Source organism: Drosophila novamexicana, unplaced genomic scaffold, assembly GCF_003285875.2.
Source record: "Drosophila novamexicana strain 15010-1031.04,08,12 unplaced genomic scaffold, DnovRS2.1 tig00004554-arrow-pilon, whole genome shotgun sequence".
Classification (NCBI taxonomy): domain Eukaryota; kingdom Metazoa; phylum Arthropoda; class Insecta; order Diptera; family Drosophilidae; genus Drosophila; species Drosophila novamexicana.
In genome coordinates, this window is record NW_020825051.1 from 2,586,495 (window position 1) to 2,609,962 (window position 23,468).

Here is a 23,468-nt window from a genome sequence, read left to right on the forward strand (position 1 = left end):
CATTTCAAGCTTAAAACACACTCAAAATGCTTTAAATTTAAGAGCAACAACAAAATTGCAAGTGTAACTTAAGAGTTGAGCAAGAACACAAAACTTAATAGAACAAAATCAAAACAGCAAAACATAACTCCAAATATGCCTTTAAGCTAATCAAATATTTATGAAATTGCAGGCTCTCTTTTATATGCCGACCTTTATATACGCTTGTATACGACAAATATACTTGTGTGTATATATATATATATTCCCCCCCTTTTGTATATTTATGATATGCGGGGCAATAAATTTGTTGCCAGATTTTGAACGCTGTGGCCATTGAATAAATCGCAATTTATGACGCTTTCAAGTTCAAATCAGTTTGTGGCAACATAAATTAAGGCTAAACTCGAGAATGAATTCCAAATTTTAAATTGTAATTGCGATGAATAGTAGAAAACTACTCGGTTCAATTAATTAATAAAAAAGGCTGCGTTAGCCACAGAGCGGGGTGCAAAAAGGGAAAAAGTTGGATGCACTTTGGAAAATTTAACAAGAGCGGCGACTTTTTCTTTTATGCGTGTGCGTGTGTCTCTCTTTGTGTGTGTGTCTGTGTGTGTGTGTGTGTAACCGCGGCAACCGCAGCGGCTATTGTGTTATCCGTTGTGCTTAGGCTTTTAATATTTTAGTTGCGTTGGCTTTTCATGCTCGCCCAGGAATGCGGTTGGCGCGTGTTAAGGGGCTTTACCTTGGGCTGATGTTGCTGGTGCTGCCGCCTCGCGTGTGTTTGCGCAAACAGTCAAAGCAATTGCGCAGTTTGCACAATAAACTTAACAGCAGCCGCATGCGGGCTAACAAATGTAAACAAAGCCAAAAAAAAACTACATTGCGCGCGAAAGTAGGCAATGCTTTTTTGCACTTTTTTAAGGCCACATTATGGAATGCAGCCATTGTATGTGTGAAAAGTTTGGTGTGGGTCAACTTTTTGCTTCTTGTGTGCTTTGTACACTATTTAGATTTCAGACTTTTAAGCATGCGAAAGCAGCTGGGTCAATACATCATTTACACAGTAGTTCTTTTCCAGCATAAGAGTTATCCGATAAATGATAAATGCATAGATGGACATTAATAAATGTAGCCACCCAATAAATATATATACCATATATAAATACCCATATATCTTTGATATTATCCATATAATTCTACATGCTTTTTTTAGAGGTGTTATATTAGCTTGTTTATCCAACATCATGCACCATGAATTTCTGTCTTATAAATCGCAGTTTATCTCTTAAGCTTTATTTTCTTTATTCTTCCTTTTTTCGCTTCATTCTAGTGCAGTCTGTTCGTCTTCATGTTATTCTCTTTTGTGTTAGATGGCGTAACTGATTTTATGAAATTTCCTTTTGGATGTACTTCATTTGTAGCACAAAAATTGCTGCAGCTGCATCCCATAATCGATCTCTGTAGAGTGCGAGTTCTCCAGTGCATGGCCTTCAGGCTGTGCACACAGCGGAAATTACACAATATGTAATCCCATTTGGATATCTTGCTCCAAGCTGACCCAGTGAAAAACAAGGCAACGATGTGTAAACTCGAGAAAACTTGAAAAGCACCTGTTCAGCTGGTGTGGACACTTTGAACTTTGGTGGCAGCGGGCTCTACAGCTTGTGATTGCCTCAAGTGTTGTGCCCCGCTTGCGGCGTGAAGTGGCCCCACTTGAGCTCCCATTATACGAGCCACAGACTTGAATACCCTTCGCGTATGCAGCTCATGTGTATTGAGAGTTGCCTTAACTTAAATTAATTGCGCTAAGTTTGACAAGAACATTTTCAAGCATATTATCTGCCACTTGCAGGCGCTGCTCAACCTCATCAACATCTAAAGAAGTCTCTGGTTGCGGCGTGGAGAAAGCGTGATTTTAACTGGTTTGACGCTGAATCCGGCACATTTTGCGCGTCAAAATAGGCTCCGGACAGAGTCACAGCCTCTGCTATGGCGGCACGATGGGCAACGGATACTTTCGAACGTCACAAACGTCGACATCCTCGCGCCAGCGGGACAAGCGGTAAGTCCAAACTACGTCTTCTACTGGGTCAACTCTTAAGTTACAGCCAAGGACAGGCGCTAAGAAACCATGTACATATGTCTGCACAGGGGGGTTGGCTAAAGTGGCTTCTTGCCACTTGAGAGGACATTTTACGTCCGACAGTTGTGGGCCATAAAAGTCAATGACGTATGCCGGAAATCGTGTAAAAGGCAGCTCCATATAATAAGCTACAACTGGGCATCAATATTTATGGCGGGGTTGCCATTTGGTCAACCAATTTATGTGTTCTGGCTCCAAAAAGGGGTAACAAGGCGAGAAACCTTCTAAAAGCTGATTTGATATCATGAGGTCAGCCAGTAACTGGCAATAGGTACTTCAATTATGTGAGAAGCACCGAGAAGGGCTCTTAGAGCAATGGCCAGCAAGCTTAATTTTGCAGTTTAAGAGACAAATGTATACAAATATTTAAACTTTCACACACTCTTTAATACTTCGACAATTCGCAAATGTTTCTATACCTCTTTTGCCTGACTGCATCAAGAACAAAAAGAAGCAAAAATATTTGCAATCTAAAAATAATTTTATTAGGTTTTTTAGCCGAAACTTCCTCGGCTTTCGCTTTGTTATCACTTTAAATCTTTTCATCCGACAAAAAAAAAAATAACAAAGAATATAAAAACGGTCGTACATACGAGCTGGTATGTGTGCAACAAGGCCAAGACAAAGGAAAATCAGAATGTCGAACAAAGTTTGAAGCACAATGTTTTAAAGGAAAGTCCCAACCATGTTCATATCCAGGCCAACTTCTGGACGGTGAAAGGCCAAAAAAAGGAAACTTTACGGGTTTCTTGAATAACGCGTGCTGCTTTATAATTAAATTGCCCCCAGCCTGCGACGAGCGCGAAATTAAAACAAAAGACAACCAGATACCGAATTCTTTTTCCTTTCTTACAATTAGCGCCTGTCAATTTTTTGGGTGCTCAAGCATTAAAATCGATACTGATTTGCCGAACGAAGATGCCTGGAATGAGCCTGCATGCTTCAAACATTTTTCCAATTAATGAAATGCCAGTTAAACTGGGGCGCCACAAGAGGCGGCTCTCAAATATGGAGCACAATTGCAAGAAGAACAGCAATTAAAAACGACTAGCAGCGCCCACATATAACAGAAAAATGGTCTGACACAGATGGTCGGGGCGTTGCCGTAACAAAAACTATTTGCCGGGTTGGAGTATATCATGGAAGCGATTTACCAGCTGCCACTCACTGGTGAAGCTCAAACACCAATATGAGGCAGCTGCCAACTGAGTTGACATTGGTGCTTAGACAAAATCGAGGGGATGCTTCATATGTCTATCATAGGCTGGTGAGCTATTAGATTTGAGAAGTCCGATTAAGTTGATACTAATTGAGATATTCGACTGCCCATTTGATGCATTTTGTTAATTAAAATGGTTGCACTTTATAATAATTAGAATATTTCTAAAAATTGATATCAAATAGGACTTAATTCCGTTCAAATTTTTACGTTTACCCTTCTTTTATCGGAAAAGGTTTTATTCTGTACTGAGCTTTAACTTGGATTTTGATATGATACAAACTATAGCATACTTTTAGGATGGTGGTTTTAAAACATTGGGAAATTACAGTGAAAATTAAAATGAATCTCGAAAAATTGCAATAAATGTGTTGCAATATTTATGTATTTGCATTTAATATTTGGGCTTCTTATAAGTTTTAATACTCGTGCTACCCACCCAACTTTAAACGATTGAAAAGCGCCACGAAAGTTGTTCCCATACGCATGAACAGCCTGGCAAACAGGCGGCTCACATTTTGACCAAAAATTGAATTTTTATTCCCAAATTGAATTGTGTTCTCCACAGTTGGCACTCTTTATCCGCTGCGTTGCATACGCACAGGCGTTGCCTCATTTGCATGTGCACAGAGCGGGCAGCTGGGGAGGTGGGCGATTGGTGGGGATGCTGGCAGGAAGCAAGGCTATTGCATGGATGGAGCAGTAAATTTGTTTTATTGACAGGCTGTTAACGACGCGTGGAATTCGGGAAGAGTGGGCAGGGGGTGCGCATGTGGAATGTGTGTATTGTGTGTGTTGCACATAAAGATGTTAGAGACAAGAAATTTGTGACTACTTTCGGGACGCTGGGCATTATTAAGAAATCGATCTATGTATATATTTCATATACATCTACAACTACAGATGGGCACAGGCTCAGCTGTGGGCTCGGCCGGGTTAGAGGCATTCAAAGGGAACAGATCCCTGACATTTAGTCACGTTTCACAAGTTTCATTGAAATTGACATAAAAATGTCGTTAGATGCCTTTAAACGTGTGCGTGCAAGTGAGACATGTGTGTGTGTGGGATAGAAATAGAGAGGGAGAGAGAGATAGATAGATAGAGTGTGTGCATACCCATTGTGTACTATTTGACCTTTCCCAGCTTTGTTTTACGTGTCAACTTACCTGCAAAGAAATGTGAGAAAATTGTTGTTTAGAAATGTTTTTTCAGCAGGCAATTGTCGTAAGGTATAAATAAATTTATCGAATGTATGAGCGAATTTGCATAAAATACTCTTGTGAATGTTTGAAAGTTTGACTTTCGATGTTCGTTAAAAAGTTTGTACTTGGCCAAAAACCAAAACAACGCCAGCAATCACAACAACAACTATAGCAACCACTGCAATTGGTTACTGCGGAACTTTGCAAATTTAATTATGAAGCTTAAAAATAGCAAATGTTGACAGGCCCTTAACACAGGCGAAACCGAACACAGAGTGAACTGTGAAGAGCTAAAAAGGCCCCGGGAAACTTTACCAATTAGTTGTGGATAAAAACTTTTTCGAATATACATATATATATGCAGAATACACGTACATGAAATGACCTAGAAATAGCAAATAATTACATTTGCCTGTAGTTTATAATGATGTGCATATTTTCTCAAGCATCATATAAATTTCATAGTTAATTGCACAATAAGAGAAACGAGAAAAATAGACAGGAAAAATGCTTCAATAAAGAAAGGAAAAAGGACGAGTAGCTGTTGCAAATTGTCTGCGTGCAACAGCAAAAACCGAAAAAAAATGGGGGAAGCAATTTTCGCAGCGCCTAAAGGCAGACAACACAAATTGGCAGGCAGTCTATGTTGCATGCCACAAGCGCGAGGCGAAAGGCGCTACGAATTACACCCGCAAGCTATAGCTCAAGCGGCGCCCGTAATTAGACTACGATATTGTCAATGTCAGACCAAAACGGATATGGCCCGTCTCCTGCCGGTCTGCCTTTCCTTCTGTCAAGCATTTCCTATTCAATGTCTGATTATCTGCTGCGATTTCCTTTCCCCAATTGTTATATATCTTATGCAAATTGACAGAACAAAATAAAAATAAATAAATCCATTCGGCAGCAAAGCAAAAATCAATTTTTGTTCAAACTTATGCACTTTATCTAATTTAATGGCATACACTTGTTCACTTTCACACAAATATAGCTAGGGGCGGGGCTTAACACACGCGCTCCGTTTAATATTTGCATACATTTGTGAGACCCTCGTAACCCTTCCCGCATCTCCAGCTTACACGCTCCATTGGGCTGTCAGTCTTGTTTACATTCACAAGCTGCTGGCAGGCAGATAGACCAAAAAAAAAAAAAAAACAACATTGTGCATATGTGAATTTATATGAAAAACATAAATATATAAAAAATAGCAAACATATTTGCCGCAGGAGAAACTTCACTTAGCTTAGCCGACATTTGTTGAAAAAATTCCAGAGTAAATATTTTTATAAACAGAGTAACTTTATTGGCTGCTGTGGGCGAGTAGCTTATGTGAACTATTTAAATGGTATTAAGCTATATTTCTTTAAATCTTATCTAACTTGAACTCGACTTTAGTTGGATAATTTAGTTATTTAATTTAACTAATGGGCCTCTTGAAGCTCTTGATGACTTTGAAGCACTTTTAAGCCATTTGTAAACTAGTTTTTCACACATTTTCACGTATTTTATGAGAAGTGCTCGAACACTTTGTTGTTTATGTAAAACATAGCAAATTGCCAACAAGGATTTGAAGATGGGAAGCTGGCTTAAAGCCATGCTGCATGGCCCAAATGTATGTAATATTCCCTTGTAGTTAACATGCAATATAACCACAAACGAATATGGCAGAAAACCGGTAAACAAGTTGGTCGTACTTCTGATTTACTCCACAGGGAAACAAAAAACCTAAAGTAAAAAGTTTCATTTCTTATGCATATGCAAAGAGTAAGCAGTTTCGAGAAGCAGGCAGGAGGCAGAGATTGGGAACAGGTTTGTTGATGATGTTGTTCTAGTTAAGAATAGAATGGAGGCTGTGTTTATCATTATTGTGGCTGTTGTTGTGTGTTGTGTGTGTTTAAGTTGCCGTTATATTGGATTTTTCCACTTCGGTTCGTTCTTGGCACATTAAAGACGGCGCGCACAGAAAGCCGTCAAAACTGAGTTGCCCGTCGGAACTGAAAAATTCAAGAGTTGCCCAGGCTGTCGCTACGTACACCTTAGGCACAATTACCCAGGCAATGCGCCATAGTCCGCCGCCATGCGAAGCGCGCAACACAGCGGCGGAACAATCCGACTAGGGCATAAAGGCAAATGTAGTCAAGTTGAGCCTTGACGTGGCATGCGGCATGATTCGCTTAGCATTCAAAATTTAAAAGGCAGCCTTACAGAGAGAGAGAGAAAGACTTCTGCAATGGCAGATGCAAATTGGCGCAACATTCGTGTCGTTAGAGCATTGCAAGTACTTTCCGGCTTACGGTTGCATTCGCAATGTGCACTTCGGAAAATTCGTTCAGCTTTTTTTAATAAAAATACTTGCAGCTACTTGGCATAGACACATAAACAACACTCGCATTATATGCACACAAATCACAGAATGGACTGACCCTTGCTGCAGCAGCTACCATTTGTGCCCCAACTTATTGTTGTTGTTGTTGCTGCTGCTGTTTTGCACTTGGCGGCAGACAGTCTCAGCTGGACAGTGTCGAGATGCACAGCATATTTCCACACGTACGCACATTAGGCGCCACAAGGGGCGAATTTCATTTGATAGCCACAGCTAACACTACAAAACGCTGCTCAGGTTTACAGTTTTATGTTGAAATGTACGTCTTGGTTGCACACTGGACAATTCATATTCATTTGGACGCATTACGTGCCACGGCAAGCAGCAAGCAGCAAGCAGCCAAGGCAGCTGCAGTTCTTGATCAAGTTTTAAGTTACATTGAATCGATTTTCACTGCCTTAATTTGGTAAAAACAAAACCAATTTCCATTGGGAATACATTTTCGGTCTTGATTCGACAGCACAATTTCCTTAGCTTGAGCAGCAGAAACTTCAATTACTCTGTCAAAAACTAACCGATGTTCATGCTACCGGCCTTGCTGCACAAGTTGTGTACTTCTATACTATTTCTGCATCAACATTTCATTCATTTGTAAACATAAAACTCCGTCCAGCGGACACCTTCAAGCTCTGGGCATCCTCTTGCGGTAACGCTTTCTGTTTTTGTTGCACTCCTTCAGACAATGTGTCGGCGCATCCTGCAGGCTATCAAACTGCACGGCAGTTAAGTTGACAGCCTCTTTATCTGAGTAGAAGCAATGGCCACGCTGCTCCAAACACCAGACTCTGTGACGCACAAGAAAATAAATGCTGAACTGGCCAACAATATTTGCACGAAAAATAAGCTGCGGTCGTCGTGGTTGACTTAATTTATGACATGAAAATCGCTTTTTGCTATGAATGGATAAAAACTACATGTTTTTTATAAACAAAAAGTTCTATTGTGCGTGTGTGGCCAGTGGGAAGCATTAAAAACTGAAAGGGCCAAAGAGAGAATATTTCATTGGTTACGGTCGCTGAGCAGAGAGAATGAGAGCATCGAGAAAACAAAAGGCAAAAGGCAACAGGAACCCCAACCCCAGCTCCAACCCGAACCCGAACCTGTTGGGTTGGCCCCAACACGGGACCCGTGTCCGAAGCTTTGCATCCCATTTTCATGCATCGTCACACGTCAGAACATTTTGAACTAATTTCGCCCACATCACGCAGAATTCCAGTCGAAAAACTGACCAAAATGTTAGGTGGAAAGGGGCAGCTGTGTGAGGCGAGTTTGCCTTTTGGGTGCTATTTTGTTTGGTTGGCTTCGCGGCTGCTTTTAGTAATTCAGTTTTACGTCATTTCGATGTATTCACGCTTCACTGCAGACCAAAACTCTTTTCAGCGGGCGACACACGAGAGACACACACACACACACACACTCACGCACACTCAGACAAGTGCCACACACTCTAAGTGTTGCAAGCTGGTTTTTGTTGCTAATGTTTTTATGAGTAACTCGCTCACTTCCGGCACTGCTCCAGCTTTGGAGTGTGCTTCATGTGCCGGCAACTGCAGCTGTGTGAGTAACGCATTTCCGCTGCTATTGTTGCTGTGCGCCAGGCCAGGCATAAACCACTCGCACACACACTTACGCACACTCACACTTAACTAGGTGACGCTTTGGCCGATGACGAAATAGCCAACATACCAGCAAAGGCTAAACAAAACACCAGCCAGCAGCACGTCAAGAGTTCAATTAACGTGCCGCTGTACTCACAGTTCAGCCGAGTTCATTGCTTGCCGCCCAACAGAGCGACCTATTAGCATTGCCCACTTTTGTTGACTTTACCTTAATTTCATTTCATTTTTAAGTAATTGTCACATTACGACATTACAGTGGCTCGAAATTAAATAAATAGAAGCGGTTAAAAGGTAATGCTAATATTATTTTAAATATGATTAGATCATGTGAAGGTTTCTCTTCAAGTTAACCTTACGATTGAGTTTTGAGTGTAATTGTAAATGTCACAGATTGATATTCTTAATTGTTATATTTTTGGTAACACTTTATACTTGCATTTACAAGATCTATTGTAGTATAGGGACAGTCTACTCAGCACAAGCCGACCATAAAATGATACATTTTAAAATCTCTTAACTGCTTCAATAAATTAAGAGTTAAAACAAGTTTCAGATATTTTTATAAGGAACATCATTTATGCATTTCAGAACCCAAAGCTAAGACCCAAAACTGACTGATTTCCAGCTTAATTCTGGACTCTGATTGTACTCTCACGTGCCATGCAAATGGCAGCAGTTTTGGTCAACCTTTCACTGGGATGGGGTCAGTCACATGTCGGCTTAAATATGAGTAAATTTGAGTGCTCGAAAATCGGCAACACGTGCGACTTGTTGCTGCTGCTGTTGTTGCCAATTCCCAAAAGCGTTAAGAGTTCAGTTTAATGGGCAAAAGTTAGCAGTTGCGTTGGTTTAATTGAGCTCTAAATTACTTTTACTTTTCAATTGTGCCCCGCAAGCGAAACTCAATTAATGCAACAATAACAATTACAACCCAAGTACAAAAAAAAAGCATGAGAAAACATCAAAAAAAAATGTCGCGCTAAAGTTAAAAAATTGCATTAAAAGTACGCGGTAACAAAATGAAACAAGAGTCAACGCAAGACTTGAGAAATTTTGTAGGCCCAAGTACAAAAATTACTTCATTGTTGCTGTTGTTGCTGTTGTTGTTGCTGTTGCTGTTGCTGTGGCAACTGTTGCATGTAATTTTGTTAACCTTAAGCACAAGCGCCAAAGGGAAGGGGTGGGCGAGAGACTGTTAAAATGCTTGGCAGTGAAAAATACAAAGCAGCGGCAGAGCGTGGTCTGTAGCGACGTCAAAGCCAGCTTCAGCGCTGCGCAGCCGCAGCCGCGTCGAAAATGGCTGCGCAGCTTGCGCGCAGCAGACGCCGCGTCAGTCTTTCGCGAGACGCAAACGCGCGCGCAACACAAACAAACAAACGAGCCGCGAGAGCCGAGTCGGAAAGTGCGGCGAAAAAACAAGTGCACAAACGCGAAAGAGAGAGAGAGAGACAGAGAGGGAGAGAGGCGAAATACAAAGCGTGCGTTGTATTTTTTTTTTAGAGTTCGGACTTAACGTGTTGTTGTTTTTGTTATAGCTTTTTGGCCAATTTCATGCGCAATAAAAACATTTTTAGCCTTAACCACAAAAATCAACAAACTGTGCAAAAGGCGGCGCCGCCATTAGAAAGCTGCAGCCCGGCCCCGCTCAACGCGCCCCCCTCCCTTCTCTGTAGTCTTCAAGCGTAGCTGCGGCTTTGGCCAAAACCGTGCAAATAGAGAAGCTCCGTTGTATTTATTTGCACTGGGCCACGGCGCCGGCGTCAAAGTGGGCCAACCACAAGATACACAATACAAGACGGCAAACACACACTCACACACATACACACGCGCGCAAACAATTTAACAATATTTGCGTTTATGGCAAACAGAGCCGCAGCATCATTAACAATATTCGCAACGTTGTCGGCGCTTTTCCAGCAGCATCAATGACTAAATTAATCTGGCCATTACCATTTGCATTAGGGTAACTTTAAGGATTGGCGCATAGATAAAGGTAATTGTGGACAAGCATTAGCCCCATCTTTGAGGCCATTAATTCCGCCTGGCATATTGCGAAAATGATTGATGTCAGCTTAAATTAGTTTTACGGCAGAAGCTGGCAAAGTTTGCAAAACGGTTTGAGTCTAGCTTGGAAAGGGAACTTTTGGTTATGAGCCCAGCAGCTAGGTACTTTACCTGTTTTTCTACTGAATAATTAAGCTGCCCACGTTTGCCAGGCCTACACAACTACAACAAAAACTCGAAAAATCCCGACATTAAGTGCTTTGAAATACTTAGCAACAGTGTGGACTCTATGCAGTTAGTGCACAGTGGTAGACGATCATAGAAAATGTATCTATTCAATATGCAGAGTTGTAATAAGTATAAATATATTTATACAAGTTCTAGTATGGCAAATAACAAACCGATAATCACATTTGATGCACTTTTAAAACCTTCATGGTATTACAAAAGACAACTTTTGCAGCGTAAGAGAAAAACCATAAAAACAATTACCTTTTTGGCAATTTGCTTTAGGCTGACATTTATTATGCGCTTTTCCGCTCATCTATCGTGGCCAAATGGGCTGCAGTTTCCACTGTCCTCTTGACAGTCGCAAACTAATTATTCCTTATAGTTGGCAGCCGTTGCAATTTCCATATAATCTACGATGAGGTTCGACATTGTTTGGAATTGGGTTCGTGTCATGGCTCAAATGCAATTTGTGGCTAGGCGAAGGCAAGTCAATTGATTTAGCATTTATTAGGGAGAGGGCATCGCTATGGTTAGCGTCACCACTTGCTCTCTTTCTCTCTCCCGCTCTTTCACTCTGCACTCGCCGTTAGTTGCCCGCAGCGCCATTAGCATCGTTCGCTGCGCTGTTGTTGTTGTTGCTGTTGTTGTTGCTGTTGCTATTGTTGTTGCCTGGTCGATGGAATCATCGTGGAAATTGCCAAATTTTCGAAAATGTCATTGCAAATGTCGCGTGTTGTTGTCGTTGCCGCTGCCGTTCGCCTGCGGTGCTGTCATCAGGTTTTTGGCAGCTGCCTTCTAGGCAATTCGTTTTGACAGGCCCGCCCTGTTGCCCCCCCCTGCCCCGCTTCAGCTCATCGGCTCTTCAATCTGTGTATGCTCTGATTGTTCAAGTGTGCGCGTTTGGCTTTGCTTCTTCTTCATCTCTAATATGTATATATTTTTTTTATATTTATTCTAGTTGTGCAATTATAAAATATGCTGTGTGAAAAGCTCCATTGCAATATATCTTTTTTTACGGTTCTTTTTTCTAGTTTTTTTTTATTTTTTCTTATATTTTTCGAGTTTATGCTTCGTTTATTGTTGCTGTTTTTCATGTAAATTGTTAGCAGTTGCTTATTGTTTTCTGTTTTTTTTTTTTTTTTCTTTTTATTCGCCCAATAGTTTTCTGTGTTAATTAATTTGAAGCTGTCATGCAAGTTGCCCGTTTTCATTTTGGCACGAAACTTTTTCGCGAAGATCTTTGTTTGTTTTTTTGTTTTATATTTCCATGTGTAGCTTACTCTTGCATATAATTAAATTAGCTGCTTTTACAGTAATGAGCAATAACTCGCGTGTCTTTTTTGTGCAGTTTTTATTAAAGCAGTTGTTGAATGGCATAAACAGTTTACATTTCTCTCATTTAATTAAGTTATTGATTTTCATGTTTGTTTTTTAATTTTTCAACATTTTTTCATGCTTTCCGTAGCATAAATTATGACGTTTTAATTACATGCCGCTGTCGTTTGCAAATTTAAATATATTCTTTTAAAACGTTTATTGGCATCAAACTTTTGGTACAAAAAAATCCGGAAACTTTTTTATAAACGTGCAAAAAATGACGAGAGTATGCCGCACACGTCTCAAATAAGTTAAATCGCATATAAAATGCCACTAAAAACAAACACGTGACTTGAGACCGAATTAAATTTGCGATTAAATTGCTGCTAAATACTTAAAATGCTGACAACGGCAATCATAAAATGGCATAAAAAGTAATTAACGTGCTCTTTACATAGCATATATATATATAAAAAAAATACGAGACATGTAAACATGTGTACGTAAATGTTGAAAAATACGTATACGCTCTGTTGTTGTATTCGAAAGCAATTAGACTGAAAGCCCCTGGAAAACGGGGCGAAGAACACTATAAAAAAGATATTAAAGATGCGAAATTGCAATAAAACAAATAAAAATGGTTCTAGACGCGACTGATCGACTAGAAGATACCCTGTGTACCGCTCTGAGTCATTCTAAAGTTTTCTCCAAATATCTTTTATCTCTTTAAAAGATAAGCAATATCAGCTTAATTTTCGATTATACTTTGATATATTATGTGCTGGCCTTGTGCACCATATTAGCCTACTTTACGCAGACAAGCTGTAAAACGTGAAAGCAAAAAAGTAAGAAATGACCAAGTTAACAGAATCTTTTTCAAGGTAAAAGCTGCACAAGATCACAATATAAACATATAATCGCTTGGCAAAAACACGCAAAGGGCAAAAAGAAGAAATTGGCTTGCAAAACTATCAAGACTTTGCCAAGAGTGAAAGAGTCGACAAATGGGCGGGGCACTGTGTGGGTTGGCAACGCTAATGACAGTCACCTAATTAACTTTTAATTGAATTACAAAACAAAAGCGCGACACAAAGTTCTTACAAAACCAAAAACAATATGTACATTAGCCCATGCTCCGACCCCTGCCCCCTGCCGCCAGCCACCTGCCGTCTGCCACCAGCCACCTGCCACCTTACTCCACTGCATCGCCAGATGATATGTAAAGTCAAGGCAATTCCGGTTGGGTGCATATGCTAAGCTATTCTAATACCCACTACTCAGAAGGAATCCCAACAAAGCAAATTCACGATACAGAGCTTCTTCTAATAAAAATACAAGGAAGTTAAAGTCATAGTAGTCTTGTGGGCTCACTTTTTATGCTAATTGTCTGTTTGGCAACATATGTACGTCTGCACATTAAAGCACATATGGTAGCTTTTTATATAGGTCATCGTGGAGTCGAGCTGCAAGCAGCCGCTGGCCAATTTGTGGGGCCGCTTCATAAACTTTAGCCAGGCGTCGGCGTCTTTCATTCTCACGAGTACTCGTAAAATGTGAGAGTCTAGCATAAAGCAAGGACAACAGTAGTTGATGCAGCAGCAGCAACATTTTCACCCAGACAGGCAACAGCAGGGGCCGCCAGAATGGCGCCCCAGAATCCTGACGTTGGCATTCGCATAGTTAAGCATTAGATGGCAACATTTGCAATTGTAATGGGCGCCGCCAAAGTTGGCAGCATCCTCTTTTGTCCTCATACCCATTCTGCTGCATCTATCAACCTACTGGGCTTTTTCGACTCGGCTGCCAGTTGTGGCATTAAGGTCAGGGCAACTAAACTTTTGTGGGCTCCGGCAATTAACATACTATTCAAATGTTGCATAAACGCAAACGTTGCTATTTCTCAAAGTATTTATTTTATATATGCAGGTAAAAGTTAAGTAAATAATGGAGATTAGATGGTTCTGAGCTCTTGAGCAGTTGAATGCCAATTTAGATTGTTTTTATTGCAAATATCTCTTTTAAGGCAAATGAGTGGAAGAACTGCTTGGCATAGAAGTCAAATTGAAGGACTGTAAGAAAAGCTTCTCAACGGCATTGGAAAACACAAGAAAAACGATTGCTCTTTAGGCAGGTTATATAACACTTTCATATCGTAATTAATAATTAATAATTAATAATAATTAATTTATAGCGTTGACTTTAATTTCTCCACTTTAGTTAATACTTTGTAAGATAATGCTTAGTAGGAGTTCAAGCTTGAGGCTTTCAATTTCGCAGTTCATGGTTAAACAAACGTCCAATCAAGCCATGCAACCAATCATGCAATGCGACGCAGCAGATTTCCAGCATTTGCAAATGGCAAATACCTTTGGTTTTTACTTACAAAGTCACCCCCACACCCTCACATTCAAGCATTGCAAAAACAGAGCAATTGTCGCAACGGTTGCCTCCAAGCTGCCGCAGATTCCACGCTTCATTTAACAGCAACTGCATGGCAGGGGGACAGCGTCAAGGTGCCGCAACCTTTTAAGTCGAAGAAATAAAGCTGCAGGGAAAACCAAAGAAGAAGAAAATCTAGGCAAAAGCTAAGGGGAGAAGCAGGCAAAAGGCAATAAGCAATTGCTTGGCTTAAATGGTTCGATGAGCAAAGTGTTTCTGCTGTGTTTGTCTCTGCGCCTGCCTCTGCCCTAGTTTCTGCTGATTCGTAAAATAGTTTGACTCTTATGTGAGTGCTTAACGTGTGTCTGGGTGAGTGTGTGTGTGTGTTCGTGTGTGTGTGTGTAGGAGTACACAAATAAATGCATGCAATTTACGTTTATCGGCCTAGACATTTAGGCCTCATTCACTTAGTGGTCAGGGCGCACTACCTGCTAAATAGGAAGCTTAACCGTGCTTCTTGAGGGTAAAACGTTTTATAAACCTAACCTTAAATAATAGAAGAAAGTCCAGTTAACAGATAATTTGTCTGAATTTGTGGACATTAAAGAGACATTGAAAGTGAAAACATTTTAGCTAACTTAAGCCTAGGTCAAGGCACAGGCAATTGAATTTAAAGAGACACTGATCCGTTTTATAAAAACAAAATTCTTCTATTGATACCCTCTAGACTCTCTACTAAATCTGTGATTTCTCTTTACCACACAGCGGCAAGGACAGCTACAGCTATCAGCACAATTACGTGGATCGCGTGCGCCTGGAAGATACCAGCGGCAATCATTACCAGCAGCATTACGCGCACCACCACCAGAAAACCACACACGATCCACGCTGTCCGCAGCTGCGCGCTGCCGGCTGGCGACACACGCACAAATCCGTTTCGCATCTCGATTTGGCCACCAGCTGCCATGGCGCAGCTGGCGCTGGCATAGATCACAGGCACAGACAGCTGCACCATCAGACGCACCACCCGCATCATCCACAGCCGCCGCTGACGCCACACGCGCAGCCACATTGGACGCAGTGCCGCGTGGGCATTGCCACGGCAAGCGGCCAGTCCTCCGGACAGGGCCAGCTGAGGAACGCTCGCTCTTTGGACTACACGCAGCTGGAGCGTGAGGAGAACGCCTTAGACATAGCCGAGTTCTATTGGCACTTCGATGCGGAAGCGCCGCTTGAGCAGGTCGATAACTACGCGGGTGAGTTGGCCGACGGCCAGCCTTCAGTTTGATGCACTGAAGCATGACACGAAATTGAATTGTTTTCAGTTAATGATAACTTTGAGCCAGCTGCACCGTCACCCACGGCCACAGCGCCAGTAGCTGCCACGCCAGCTGGCACAACGGCGGCAGGCACAGCCGAAGCGACTGTTACAGCCACATTCCTTGACTTTGGCAGCGAGTCGTGCAGCTTGCGAAGATCGCGCAGCTTGGCCGTGATACGTGAGGAGACGTTTAGCGATCTGCAAATTGGCTCCGCAAACAGCAGTCGCCGGCGATCGCAGCTAATACCGCGTGCGCGGCTAGTTAATCGCGGTTTTTTCCGCGAATCGCCACGGTAAGTGAGTCACAAAACTAACACACTAGACAACAAAGTACGGGGGGATTAGCTTAGGAAAGAAATACTATATTTGATCATCAAAAAATTAAATAATTTCCCTAAATATTTCGAGAGAAGTAGAAATAAAAATAGTTGTGAAGGAAGTTTTCAAGGAAGGATTAAAATAAATCTTAGGAAACAAAATATTTCAAAAATAGTTTGCATATTTTGTACTCAGTTAATATTCACACAAATATTTCTCAAATTATAAAAAAGAATATGCTACTCAGTTAACTGGCACGTGTGAATTGCAGCCCATGACAGCTTAATTATTTATGCCAAAATCTATAATAGAAGCAGCTCATAATTATACTGCATTATGATGCTCAATTACTGTGCTGTCTAGTGTATAGCTGGCAGCACAACACGCATACGCCACGTAAGCCGCAGCCAAGACACATTTCGCCGAGCATCTTTTCAGTTGTTACGCGACGTTCGCGGCCCGCTCAACAGGTTGGCGCAAATTTCATTTTTGGCAAGACAATTGTTTTGTGCGTTCAACTTCTGATAGTTTTGTTTTACAAAACCGCAAAACTATTGCATAACCAATTGTGTTAATTGTGCTAAAAAGTGTGCTCAAATCAAGTTTCAGTTCCCTTGGCCTCAAGCACAAAGTTGCTCTTCGACCAGCTGCAGCCGGACATGCAGCAGGGAGCGTGGCATTTTATTGTGCGCATCCTTGGCTGATTTATGACGCTGTCAGATGCTTTCAGTCAGGACTCTAAGCGCTGCCATTATTGCTCATACGCGTCCTGACAATGACAGCTGTGACTGCTGCTGCTTCTGCTGCTGACTTTCTGTCCTCATGACAGTTCCAGTCCCAGTCGTAGTCGCAGCTTTGCCCCCGGCTTTCATTTAATTTGCCGCAAATCATCGCGTCAAGTGGCTGAGTAAACAAGCGGCTAAGTGCAACGTGAGCTGTAAACTGAGCTGGGCGCTGACAGGGGGGCAAAGTGTTGCGACGGGGCGGGGCATAGCTAAGAGCGAAGGTTGAGCACGTAAAGTACAAAGCATATGCGAAATGTGCTGTAATAAAAGATTAGTTGGGGGCATGACATGCATCAATCGGTTTGACGGCGAGCTTAGTTCAGCTGTGATAAAAATCTAGAACCATTCGAGTAATTTGTTTAGTTTGGGTTGCTGCGAACATTTTTTAGTTAACGAGGCAAACGATTTGGACTGAACGCAACCCTCGTTTCAGTGTTATCCTGCGGCAGTAGCTTTCTATTGGAATTAGCGTAGCAAAAGTACACAACACTATTCGCCTTTAGCTTGTTTATTTGACTGACTGATGATAAATCACATGGTCTGTGCTATTGATTGCGTGCACAGCTGCGGCCAATGTCAATGCAATTGTTTGGCTGGCAACTGTGTCTCAATGCCCAAGCAAGGCCACAGACAATTGTTGTTGAACTTGGCTGTAATTTACTTTTGATAACAACCGACAAATGCAAAACAATAGCATCATTATAATCTCTATTCCCACTTTAACGCCCCCTTCTCCCCACAAACAGACTGCACAACAAACAGCAGCAAAACTCGGCGAGTGAACAGCAAGCGGCTGAGGCAGAGGACGCACAGAGCAACACAAGCAGCGCAACCACTTGCGATTCGCATCAGCAGCAGCAGCAACAGTTGCTGAAGCAGCAACAGCAACAACAGCAACAACAGCAACAGCAACAGCAACAACAGCAGCAACAGCAGCAGCAGCAGCTGCAACATACACATCATCATTGCCCACAGCGGCAGCGACATCAGCGCGACGCCCGCGACTTTGACGTCTACTACGACAATCTTAAACGCTTGGACGCCTTGGCATTGGGCCTGAGCGAGCAACTGCATCCGTGGCACAACGACAAGAGCGACTTGGAGAGCTTAAATTCGGACTATTTTAAGAACTCGCTGCATCAGAGCCACTCGGAGCAGCAGCAGCAGCCGTCCTCTCTGGAGTTTGAGGCACTCGAAAAGGCGGTCACCCTGCTGACCGAAAGACCACGCATCTATCAATCGCGGAGACAGCAACAGCAGCACCGGGCACATCATCACTGCCATCAACAGCAGCAGCAGCAACAGCAGCAGCGGCACATTGATTTAGGCGTCGAGTCCTGTCCGGAGCACAGCCAGAGCAGCGTGTTCCCAGAGACCACAACCAGCAATTCGGACGATCAAACGGACAGTCCTTCGCTTTCCGAGCAGGAATACGATCTGTCGCACATTGAGCAAATCTTCCAGCAGTGCGACAGCGTAGACGTAGAGGAGAGCTACGAGCTTATCAGCCTAACGACAACGACACGTACACGCTTCGAGAGCAGCGAGGAGGAGCACGGCGAGGAGGAGGATCTTACTGCAGCCGAGGAGAGCCTAACCACGCCCACTGAGACAGCAGCAAGCGACAGCGATGGCACTTTGAAGCGTGGACACAACGAACAACTGGAAAAGCTCATTGCCTACGATTCGGTTTATTTGTCCTCCGAGGATAGTTCCGAGTGCACACTAATTGGCGAGAGCTGCGAGTCCTTTGAGCAGCGCACGTTCACAAGCTGCCTTGAGAGCGGAGAGTTGGAAACACGCAGCCTGCTGCACATTTCCATAGAGGATACGGTATATGAGCCGCAACCGAAGCAGCACAAGAAGGAAGAAGAGCGGGAGCAAGAGAAGGGACAACCCCTGCTGACCAGCGGTAAGGTTGAGGCGCAGATCTTCACACAAGTTCTTAAAGTAGAACAGGCACCCGGCAGCACCATTAATGTGGGCCTCACCTCCAGTGCAGCCAGCAAGCCCAGGATTCTGAGTGTAGTCGAAAAACGGAAACTGAAACAGGAGGAACTGAAGCAACCAGCGCCACCGGAACTTAAGCGCCAGGCAACTGACACCTTTGTGGTGAGGACGACGCACAAATCGAATCTCACTGAGAACCAGTATCACAGTTTACCGGATGTAAATATTGGCGTTAGCCTCAAAGTGTGCGAGAACATTGACAAGGAGCTACGGACATCCTACAATCTGCAAAGGCAGCAGCAGCGCAAGGAATCCAAGCGACAAAAAGCCGGAGGCGACAGCGGGCAGGTAACACGAGCTGAGACCTACGACTCCATAAGGCGGTTCGGACGTGCTCATCAGAAGGCCAGGCAAAAGGAATACGAGGAGCGCGAAAGGCAACGCGAAAAGGAAGAGTCCACTCACGCAGCGGAAAAGGAAACGAAGCAGGACCCAGCGGCGGCAGAGACAGCGGTAGAAATTGCGGTAGCGGCTGAGCCAGAGCCGAGTCAAGTGGATAAAGAGGAAACTTTAAAACAGGAATTACCCGCACCAATTGAAACGGAAGTCGAGGTTGAGCAGGCTGTAGAAGCGGAAGAGGAACCACTGCCACCACCACCTCCGCCCATAACAGAGGACGATTTTAACGAGCACTATATAGATAACGAGAGCGAAAACGATAACGATAACCTATCAGTGTCCCTGGCAAACTTGGAACAGCCAAAGGAAGCGCCTGTCATTGAGGTGGCCAATTTCAGCAAGCTAATCGAGCGACGCGCCCAGGAGATCAGGCAGCGCGCCAAGGAGCAGCCAGTGGAACAGTCCCAGGAACAGCCGCAATCGTTTCGAATCATTGTCACCGACGCGCAAAACAACGTTATCCAAACGGAAGCGATTCAAGAGGAGCAGGCCCATTCAACCACAGCCGTCAACAGCAGCCAAGCAGCAACGACAGCAACAACAACTTCAGTGCACTCGAATTCCCAGCGTTCGTTGCGACGCTCCAGCAGCTCAGCAGGTGGCAAACCGCCGGAGCGTCGAGTGCTCAGCGCCGGTGCAGCCATTTACAAGGCACGTCCCATTAAGGTGCTGTCAACGGCCAGCAGCGATTCATTTGGACGACAGAAAATGTCACGACCGCAGATTTTGCATGTTGTGGACAGCAGCAGCAGCGCCAATGGAGCGGCCAGCCTGCGGCGACGCAGTAGCTCACGCAGCATTGCCAGCAATGTCAGTAATGGCGGCGGGGAAGTAGCCACCGAATATCTGCAAAAAGTGGACGCAGTGAAATGTTATTGGAACAAGCTGGCGGGCAATGAGCCGGCCAATCCTGAGACCGAGAAGGAGCTCAGCTCACGGCTGCATTTCCAGCTGGGCAACAAGGTAACGCCAGAGAATGAGAAGCCTCCAAGCGACAGCAGTGCGGACTACTGCAGCATCATGCCGCCCTCCATTGAGATTGTAGAGCTGGGCGATGGCGCACAGAAGGCAACAATTGTGAGTGCCGCACCGCAGGAGCCGCAGGGCGAGGATGATGAGGATGCGGCACAGTTTGATCATATACGCTACAAGGTGCTCAAGTCACAGCAGCTCATCCGCAGCAACATACTGACAGCGCGCAACAAGAAGGAGGCGCAATTTGATGGACTCATACAATACCTGCAGGATTACAGTTTTCAGGAGCTGCTGAGCAACAATAATGTGGTCATTGTGGAGCCGGTTAGAACCAAAATCGAGCGACCCTTAACAGTGGGTGCAGCGCAGACAGCACCACCCAAGCCTGCTAGGCTGGCAAGCACACAGCAGACCACTGCGCCCAAGAAAACGAGACAGCGCCAGGTAGGCGGCGCGGGCGCCAAGAGACACTTTTTCTATCAGCCCGTTAGGGTCAACAGGGAACTCTACGAGGATGAGTTGCCCGATCCGGACACGGTGCGAAATGTGCGTCGCTTCTTCGAGCAGAACGTAATGCCCACCCCCGGCCAGGGCATACTTGTGCAGTCCCAGCAAAAGTTTGGCGGCTCGGCTTGCCAGCTAAGTCCGAAGAGCCGTCGGGCACGTGGCTATCGCTATCTGACCATCGACACAAGCTATGGCGGCAGCTCGGCAGGCACAGTCGTAGCCGAGGAGCAGCCCAAGGGCATGGAGCTGTTGGAGGAGCACAAAGTTAAGCACTGGGACAATGCGAGCCTATCGAGCGGCATATCCAGCGGCGATTTGTCATCACCCTGCGGCGAGTGTCATAATCAGACAGAGAACATGTCAAAGGAATCACCAGTGCTTGCCTGCAAGGGTGTGCACGTTCTAGATGTGGTGCGGCGGCACAATAGCAATGCGGCGAATGCCAAGGCCAGAGCTAAGCTGGCGAGTCGGCGCACCTGGCGCGTGGGCGGTGCTGGAGCTGGTGACTCGCGTTACCGGCAAATTTATGAGCAGAATGTGGGACAGGCACAGCTGGAGGCGCACACGCAGGAGCCGGAGGATGATAATCATGATGATAATGAGGAGGACGACGACGATGTCGAGACGGACATGTGCGAGTCATATTATGTGAGCAATGTAAGTAAGAGATGTCCAGTGTCTGGCTGCGTGCAACTTGATGGACCATTACGCTTTAATGGCAGCACATTAAGCTGCCTTGGCCAAGCCCAATGCTTAACTCAATCCCAACCCCACTCTCTTTCGCTTTCTATACGACAGGACATACTGGCCAAAATACGCGAATGCGGCTCAACAGTTACCTACTATGGAGGCAGGGTACTGGAACGGCAGACGCCCCCAACAACAGCAGTGCAGATAAATCCGCAGTTGATTGATGGAAATTCGGGCAGTGGCACACGCTCTCGAGTGCGTCAAATCGAGACGTGCCATATATGTCCACCCAGTGAGAGCTGTAAACACGAGCCGGAGCAACAGCAACCGGACTCCTATCAGGGTAAGCGTGCGAGTTGCATGTCACTATCTACACTGCACTACATCATTGTCTTTTTGGCAGGCATTAAATTCAAGCTGGTGAAGTCCAACAGCTGCAGCAGTCGCCTGGAGCTGGCGGGCGCCGACGAATGCGACTCCATGCTGACGGACACTGAGGTGGTGCGCAAAATGGTTCATCATTTTGAGTGCAACCAGCCACCAGCTGATGGCAATCTGACCATCAACAGTCAAAGCACCGCTGCCAGGACGGCACAGCTCCAGGAGGCGACAGCCCGCCGACAAGTGACAGTAAATAATCACATCAATGTGCTACGGGAGGCGTCGACGTCGACGCAGGAGCATAGTGAAAGCCAAGATGTGCACGATAAGCAGAATGGAAACGGAACGACTTATCAGAGCCAGGCCATGAACATACGCCTTGACTTAAGTGCGGGGCGTGGCAGCAGCACTGATAAGCCCAGCAATAACAGCAAAGTATGTCGCAATAAAAATGTGGATCTGGCCTATACGTTGGCCAAACAGCAGCCGCCTCAGGCAGAAAAGACGCTTGTCAACCCAGGCACGCCCATTGCCAATCAGCGGCAATCACAAGCTCAGAAATTGGCCAAGCAATTGAATGCGCTGGATGAGCAGCAAACATTGCCGAAAATTGTCAAAAAGCCGGAAATCATGGCTCGTGAGCAAATCATTGTCCCAGTCGAGATTCATCAGACGGTGGCGGCGGCGACGACGGCGACGGCTGTGAGCCAGGAACGTCGTCTGAGCAATGCCAGCAGCAGTGCGTCCATTGTGGACAAGACCGTGGTGCGACATTATGTGGCCAATGATAAAAGCATCTACGAGCGTCGCAAATACGACGAAATTGAGTTCGAGGAATTCGAGGTATACGATCCAGCCAAAGAGCTAGAGCGTCAGCAACAGGAGCAGGCCGAGCAGACAGATCAGACAGAGCACTCCATGGATAAGCGACAAACAGATGGCGACCTCTATGACAGCCTGGACGATAGGATGTAGGACAATGCTCAATGGAAACCAAGCAACGACTTTTTGGGGTTTGGGTAAACGATAAGCCTAAGCTAAATATATATATGAAATATATAAACTATATAGATAAACTATATAACTAGAATTATATAAGCATTATATAGCTTTACAGGTAAAGCAAAAGCAAAAACAAGAGAACAGAATTATCCAAAAACTATATTATATAAACAATATTTTAAACAATACAAGGCTCAACTTTTATTTGTAGATTTACAGCCAATGACCAAATAAATAGACCATTTATAAATAATGAGCAGCGGCAGCTGCCGGCTAAATTATTTATAATTTATTTATAAACTAAAAGCTGTAAAAAATGTCGCCCGCAGCGAAGCGGGTGGCTTTTGTAATTATAGCTGACATTGCGGTTGCCATCGTTCGGCTCGTTTAGAGGGGGTTGGCGCAAGCATAATTGCAAACATAAATAACGTACGAGTTTAGCTAATCTGTAACTAAATGACAACTTATGGCACATTTTATTTGTAATAAGCAATCAATTAGAAAATTAAATGAGTAGTCTTCTTGATAGATAGAAAGGTATTGAATTGAAAGGCGCCTAAAAGTAGGCTAAGTCGAAGTGTCTGCAATTTGTACTTATAGA

At 44.1% G+C, this 23,468-nt stretch overlaps 2 protein-coding genes across 2 annotated transcripts in view; one reads left to right on the forward strand and one right to left on the reverse strand.

Moving 5' to 3' along the window:
• The window catches only part of LOC115769983 (calcium uniporter protein, mitochondrial), a 43,648-nt gene that overhangs the window by 6,976 nt on the left and 13,204 nt on the right, over positions 1-23,468 (reverse strand). The window lies entirely within an intron of this gene.
• On the forward strand, positions 1,983-23,039 carry LOC115769420 (protein javelin). The gene is made up of 6 exons (XM_030714228.1): positions 1,983-2,044; positions 15,245-15,735; positions 15,805-16,093; positions 17,650-21,451; positions 21,593-21,827; positions 21,888-23,039. Exons 1-6 carry the CDS (start codon positions 1,983-1,985, stop codon positions 22,838-22,840), a joined length of 5,832 nt encoding a protein of 1,943 aa, XP_030570088.1. The 3' UTR covers positions 22,841-23,039.

Coding starts and splice junctions, on each gene's coding strand:
- LOC115769420 (XM_030714228.1), top strand. CDS start 1,983: ATGGGCAACGGATACTTTCGAACGTCACAAACGTCGACATCCTCGCGC. Junction 15,736..15,804: donor GCAGGTCGATAACTACGCGG/GTGAGTTGGCCG, acceptor AATTGTTTTCAG/TTAATGATAACTTTGAGCCA. Junction 21,828..21,887: donor GCAACCGGACTCCTATCAGG/GTAAGCGTGCGA, acceptor TCTTTTTGGCAG/GCATTAAATTCAAGCTGGTG.